The sequence below is a fragment of the Crocodylus porosus genome, unplaced genomic scaffold (assembly GCF_001723895.1).
Source record: "Crocodylus porosus isolate Cpor-Errol unplaced genomic scaffold, CroPor_comp1, whole genome shotgun sequence".
Lineage (NCBI taxonomy): Eukaryota > Metazoa > Chordata > Crocodylia > Crocodylidae > Crocodylus > Crocodylus porosus.
The window spans coordinates 160,534,828-160,542,326 of NW_017728906.1; the positions used below are offsets into that span (position 1 = coordinate 160,534,828).

Genomic DNA, 7,499 nt, shown 5'->3' on the forward strand with positions numbered 1-7,499 from the left:
CTATGTTTGTGGAAGAAGGGAATAGGAAAAAATAGTAAAAGTTACTTTTTTTTAACTATTGTTGCTCATCTGCAGTCTGGACAAAAATATAAAATTTACCCAAGTGCCTCAGAGCTACAGTAACCATAGAAGGTAAACAGCAGGATGGGGAAGGAAAGTGGGGGGGTGGAGGGAGGAGGTACAGGCCACAGAAGATCAAATGTTCAGGGATTGTGGGAGCAGTGGGGGCAGGGCTTGCAGGAAGGCAAGCAGAAGCATGGAGGAGGGCAGGAAGGGAGGGGGCAAGGAGTGGGGGCCTATCTGCTTGCCCCCTGACCGCTGCTTTCCTTGCCACAGCAGTGGGGTGGAGGGGCAGGGAGGTGAAACAAATTTAAAACAACTCCCAATAGTTAGGTTCTATACATGGAAAATTACAAATTACTGAGGGGAAGGGGAAGTATCTTAAACTCAAAGTCATTTTGGATTCAAGTACATATGGAACATAAGAACTAAGAGGTTTACAGTAAGTACCAACAGCATGACTGAAATGCAAAAAAGGAAGTGAGACTCAAGGAAAAGAAACAGTAATATGTTTTTTGGCTTTATGGAATATTTTTGACTGAAGTCATATAACTGTCAGTCAGTAGACCACCTTGCCAATCCTAGAACAAGGCTGTCTAATTTATGATAGCATGGGCCTTCTCATTGGCCAGATGAACCACCTCTGGTAACAAGTGGTGACTTAGAATGGCTCCAGAACACAGAGGTTGAATGCTGCCACCACTCACTCACTATTTCCCATTTTGCCGGTTTGAGTCACCAGTGGCAAATGAAGACTGTGAATTCAGTGGCAGGCAGGTGATACAAGGGTGAACAGCAGCAGCGTTCCCCCCTGGGTTCTGGAGCTGGGTCAACACAGCAGCTCTGGTAGCCAAGTCAACAACTCCCATGGGCCACAGTTCAAGCCCACACAGGCATGTTGCCCATAGGCAGCCAGTTGCATGGTCCTGCCACAGAATATGTTGTAGCAGAGACCCTCCACCATTAGTGCTGTCCTGTAAGTTAAACTTTTTCACAGTTCTCTAAAGAAAATGCTGTATAAATGTTAAAACTATCTGACATTCACTTATGTGGGCATTTTAGTAATCTTTTGTCTACACTGTTGAATGGCTCAACATCTCTTCCATGGAATTATCATTATATACACATTATATACAGTGGTGCCCAACCTTTTTGTCCCATGGGCAGTGCCAGGTCTATTCATGAGCCAGATTCAACTGGTGGGTTTGATCTGGTATACTGGACTGGTGCAGCAGAACCCTGATTTGACCACAGCAGGGTGTGCAGCCCAAGCCTAAACTGCTCGCCCAGGAAAAAGGCAGAAAGCGGTCTGGACCTGATCCGGGTGCACAGGGAGCAGGGGGAGATAGAGCAGCCCTGATCCCGATATGTGGGGGGGGCAGAAAGCAGCCCATTCTCAATATGGACATGTGGAGGGGGTAGAGGTAGACCAGAGCAGCCCCAATCTAGACACACAGTGGGTAGAGGGGCAAGCTTCTGGCCCTGAGCCAGATGTTCACGTGTGAGGATAAAATGGGAAGCATCCCAGCCTGATCCAGGTGTGTGAGGGATGGGCCCAACCCTGATCCTGCTGTATGGCAGGGTTGGACCTGGCTGCATAATGCCCTTGCCCACTCCTTGCCCACTGCCAAATCTTCTGGCCCATGGGCATCCCCATGGGCTGGATGCCATGGCTCTGCAACTGGATTTGGCTTGTGGGCTGAAGGTTGAACACCCTTGGTATTCACAGATGAACTGAGACAGGCAGTGCTTCTGGGACAAAGTATCACTGGCAGTCACCTAACTCTGAAGGCAATAAAAGCTTTCTTTTTTTCTCCCAGCATAGCTTCTGCACAATCTCAGAAAGTGAAGTGTTTCAAATGCTGGGTAGCTCATGACTTACTACAACCCAAAAAGAATCAACTTCCTTCTCAGTGCAAAGTGCTTTTTAGCCAGAACATATGTCAGTTCTTTTCTGATCAAAAAGTGTCTTTCTAGGTACATCTCAAAACAACTGCTGGCATGCAAGAAGGATCACTGACCTTTGCAGCGAACAACAGCCATCAGCAAAAATTGAGCCCGTCAGTGACAGGCTGTTCGAGATTTTTGGAAAAGCATGGCACCAGTTTCCTAGCACACAGCAATAATTTGCAATGAGAATCTTCACTATACCAAACTTTACACTCATCCTTTTGGAAAAGTTGATAGGAATGGCAGGGCAAAGAAGCTTTGGCAAGATCTAAAGACATCCAATCACCTTGAGGAGTAGTAAAGCTAAAGGAGGGGGAAAGGGGTACCTGGGGCAGCAGCAAGCACTACCCTGTGCATCACAGTTACCCTGCTACACCTTTGACCCTGATGTCTGTAAATCAACTTAGATTTGGAGCTGAGTAAAGCACAAACACTACATGAATTATCACTGGCAAATAATAGCTGCATGATGAAGAATAACTCCTAAATGTCCCTACTGATACTTTCTTTTAGCTGTCAGTAGCCAATGTCTCTAATGACCATAAAGGCAACACCTGGAGAAGGTAGAAGAGGTAAAAGCACAATGGCTAAACTCTGGTATGCCCACATTCCCTTCTTTCAAAAACTTCATAAGTTCTGCTGGGCTCTTATCCATTCATTCTTCCTTAATGGTCCAATGGACTTCTGTTACTTTCAATCCTTTTTCACCGTGTATGCAACCCTTTCTGAGGAAATGGGCATCTGTTCTGAGCTCCCATGTTATCAGAATTATGACAAACAACTGTATCTTTTTAAAATAGACCTGGAGGATACAGTTTCTCCCTTTTCAGTTCCATAGGGTGAAACATGAGAATACATTTATGGAAGGTTTCTCAAAAAATAAGCAAACAACCCCCCATGCCCCCCCCCCAAAAAAAAAAAACCAAAACAAACCTCTCAAGTGATACAGTGAGACAGGAAAACATTTTTAGAAGAACTAACAGAATGAGTTTTCTTGCCATTCATTGATGGGACATCCAGGACTTCTGCCAATATTTGCAACCTCAAAGTACTTTTTAATTCCCAGTCACTTCAATAGCCTGAATAGAACACTATCTTGAATTTTAAAATCATTAATTACACAAAAGGTTTGAGCTTTTGCCTCTAACACAGACACCACCAGAGTTATATTGAGATTGTTCTCAGAAACTACACGAAGTCCTAGGAAGTGGAAGTCTCAACTGTTTGTTTGATGGCTTTGTAGAGTTGGAATCTGTGTAACATTGGCTTCCTGGATTTCAGGGGAGAAACAAAAAGAGTAGGGTATTATTCAGTCAGAACTACGTGACCTGGAATTTGACTGCCCCTTCCGTTAGGCACCACTTCAACATTTTGAAAAGTTCTAGCAACAGAGCATGTTTGACAAAGCATCTGTAGTTGCAAAACACTGTCTTGAGTTTGTGGACCTTCACTACACAGTACAAAACACCTACTGAGCTCAAGCATTTACACGAAGAGATCAAGAGTCTGTGGTGTTCTCTTGCAGGGACAAACAGAACAATTACCGTGATTGAGCAGAGGAGGACATACCACCACTCAGATGAATCAACTGTAGCTTTTTCATCTGTCTGTCCTATTTTGCAGTAAATGGAAGCTAAACACTAATAATTTATTATTTGTTTCAGTCAGAGTTAAATCACAAAGTTTAGCTTTATTTACTAATGGGAATGAGCAAACAGGACAGCTATACTGGATCAGCTGATAGACACTTATGAGGGTCCAAGTACCTATGTGCATGCAAAGTGATAATTTGTCCCTGTATCCTTAGTAATGTTAAAAGTGGATAACCAGTTCCTACTCCTTAGTAGAAATGATTTGATCTACAGTTTTGAATGATGTGAAATAAATGCTTGGACTCTGAAAAGAGTAAATAATATACTATATAAAATAATAAAAACTGTAATTATGAAGACTGCAAAATGTGGTGAATATTTCACTGATCGATCTAATTTTGCCTATATTAAATACAGCTTTTTAATATTATAGCTTCATATTCTGAAGACTACTCTCCCTGAGATGCATGTGCCTGAGTAATGACATTTTCATCTCTTTTTTATCCTAATCCTTTTCCATCTCCTCTGCTGATTAGATAATAACTCTTACCTAAATTTAAGCTCTAAATTATTTTTGGCAGAAACTACATATTGATATCCTCTCCAATGCACTTTGGAAAAATGTGGACATAAAATAATCATCTAGATAAGCTTTAAGTGTTGGAGTTCCTATTTGATAAGCAGGGATCTGGGTTTTCTGTTTCCCATGGAAAAAAAATGTGGATTTCCCCTTTTAACAGAGAAAAAAAGTGGATTTCTCATTTTAATAGAGGTATGCATGGATTTTCCACTTTTACAAAGAGCTTTCTCCAGGCTGGCAGAGTTCTAGCCTGTAGGAGCTTCTTGCAAAAAGGGCAGCAAACACTAAGCCCTGTCCCGAGAGGAAGGGAGAGGGGGAAGGAGTGAGGCCTGAGAGTCTCAGTCAACAGGGCTTGGTTCAGACTCACTTCCCCTCCTGGAGCCTTTGAGGTAAGTGGGGCATGAGGGTCAGGGATGTGGGGCACCTGCAGGGCTGGGAGGGCCCTGTGGGGTGGATGCAAGCAACTACCAGGGCTGGGGGAGGGTTGGGAGCTGTGGAAACAGCAAGCAGGGTGGGTGAAGGGCAGGGCAGGAATACACAGGTGGGGGCTGAGGGAGCAGGGAAGTGTCCATGGAAAATCCCATACAGAGGGCAGACCTAGCGCGATGGCACATGAACCGGGAGCTGTGTGCCATCGGGCCAGGCAGGAAGCCACACATGGAGGCATGGAATCATGCACCATCAGGTCAGGTGGGCAACTGCTTGCATCCATGGGCAGCTTGGATCCCCCAGTTTTTTCCCCACATGGAGGCACAAAGCCTGCCTGGCCTGATGGTGCATGGCTCCCTTCTGCAGTACCGCAATCTGCACATGCTGGCGTGGTGCCAGCCCAGTCTGGTCCAAAAACATGCACCAGCAGGTTGGATTAGCTCCATGCCACCATGTGTAGGCTCTGGGACTCAGCCAGAGGCATGTGCTGCTGGGTGCTCTGCCTGCCACAGCCATGAATGCCCCGAGGTCTCACTGCCTGCTGCTGCTGGGTGACTGGCCAAACCCCACACCTGCCCACCAACTCCATACACACCTCCACACCACTTCACAAATGCTCCCACAAACCCCACACCCACCCACAAACCGCATACAGATCCCCACAACTTCACCAATCCCCTCCACACACACCGCACACACCCCAACCATACAAAGTACACGCTTATATTTCTAAAGAAGGTTCAAATAGTGTTATATTTACTTTAATTTGTAAATAAATAAATAAATAAATGTAATTCATTTTGCATGATTTTGAGTTTTCCTGAGCACAATTTTGAATTTTTCTGTGCATAATTCCCTGGGGTATGCAGAGTGGTCTCAGCAGGAGCTTTGATTTTCCATCATGAAAAACCCAAAATCAAATGCCAAAATATATTGGTATTTAGAATTTATTTTATTATACCAATTGAGGTACTGGTAGGCTTCCAAACTGCTTTAAAACTGTAAATATATCAATAAAACACTGTGTTCAACTGAAACCTATATACATAGTGGACTTTCATTTTCGTCGTGGATTTGGGGTTTTAAATCAGAGAATTAGCATTTTGTTTCATCAGAGAATTTGTATTTTTTTTAAATACTAGAATTTGTAATTTTTTCATCAGAGAAAACCAGAATCCCTGTTGATAAGGCAGCTGGAATTTATGGGAAAAGAAACTCATCATGTAGTAAAAAATATTATGCAGACTTCTTCTTTAAAGGTCAAGTGTACTATATTAAACAGAAAACTAGAAAACATAGAACAGGGCTTACTAGACCATGAGCTGACAGAGATTAGATGGCTTACTGAATTCTTATTCCATTTCCTCCCAGCAACAACAAAGAATCAAAATGTAAAACTGTTTTGAAACCCCTACTAATCATGTTTTAGAAGTGGAAACAGCCCATCTTTCCAGAATACCTAAGATTATTTTCAACCAAAACTGATTAATGACTAAAGATATGAATTAAAGACATAACACAATAGTAAATTAGAAAGCTCAGCTGTGCAACATTGTCCTTAACCTCCACTAGTTGCATAAGTGTGTAAATGAGATGTTTTATATTTACTATCAGGAAAGAAATGATATTAAAAACAAATGAGAAAAAAATGATACGGTGGTGAAACAAAAATTAAAAGCAAACTACAGAGAACACAGATGTATTTTAATAGATAGGCAGCAAAATTTAAATAGAATCAAATAAAATTGATTACATTTATCCAGAAATACAATATTCAATTCACATGAATAATTATTTCTAGTGTGCTCTCAGTTTACCACATAAAGAATGCTACAACGTGAAAGTGAGCCATAACATTGTTCTTTCTTTAATCTTTCTTATAATTGGTATCAATTATGCAGTTTCTAAATACTGTAATAATTTTTGACATACAATAATATATGTGAGAAAAGTTCTTAAATACTTTGAAAGTTGCCCTATTTTATCAAGATCCTGTTTTTCTCTTCAAAATAAATATGCAAGCTAACTAAATTAAATCAACATTTTTTTACATTCTTTGTCTCCTATACTTATCTAAACTTGGTGCCATATAGATTATTCTATACTACCTAAATAACTTATGTAAGTATAAGTAACTACTACATTATAAATATCTGATTGTTCAATAAACATCAAAGTTACATTTATCAATCAAGAAATTATACCTGCAATCATGTCATCCACCGTGCTCATCTTCAGCAGTACCTGCTCAATTAAGCCAACTTCTGTGCTGGTCTGTAAATTGCGGACACTTTTACGTAGAATGGCTGTAAACATACTCCAGATTTCTGCTTGGCACGTTACATCACAGTGTTCTAAAAGCTCTGACATACATGTAATGCTTTCTGCATCCTGGATAATAAAGTTCATCTCTAGATCAAATTCTCCACCAACCAACTAAAAACAAAAGAGAAAAAAAGAAGTGTTACAATGTAAACTATATAATTTTGTTATTGATGAATTGAGTGACAGGTACAACTCCCATGGCTTAATCTTTTCAAGTAGAACAAGCCATCTAATAATTTAGTATAGGCCGGAATGGCTTCTTCCCCAGACCTGAAAGAGGGCACTATGGGCTGAAAAGCTTGTCTAATATCCCAGCAACACAGCTGGTGTCCAATAAAAGATACCACCAAAAAAAACCCCCTTATTTCTCACATCTCTTTAGATCCTTGCTTCTATCAGTGTTAAATAGTTTCTGAGCACTGAGGAAGGCAATCATAATAAATGCACTATAAAGACACATAGCTCTGTGGCAAAAGATCTGGAAAACAACTAAAATGGAAGGCAAGGTAGATTTGCACCTTATAGATTAACTACATTAGAACTAAATTATAGCACAAGCTTTT

General features: G+C 41.3%; 1 protein-coding gene across 1 annotated transcript in view; it reads right to left on the minus strand.

Annotated features, from left to right (window-relative positions):
- The window catches only part of LOC109305524 (neurobeachin-like), a 95,337-nt gene that overhangs the window by 86,847 nt on the left and 991 nt on the right, over window positions 1-7,499 (minus strand). The window contains exon 2 of the mRNA XM_019528519.1: window positions 6,816-7,047. Within this exon, the coding sequence (XP_019384064.1) occupies window positions 6,816-7,047 (232 nt within the window). The remainder of the gene's footprint in view (window positions 1-6,815; window positions 7,048-7,499) is intronic.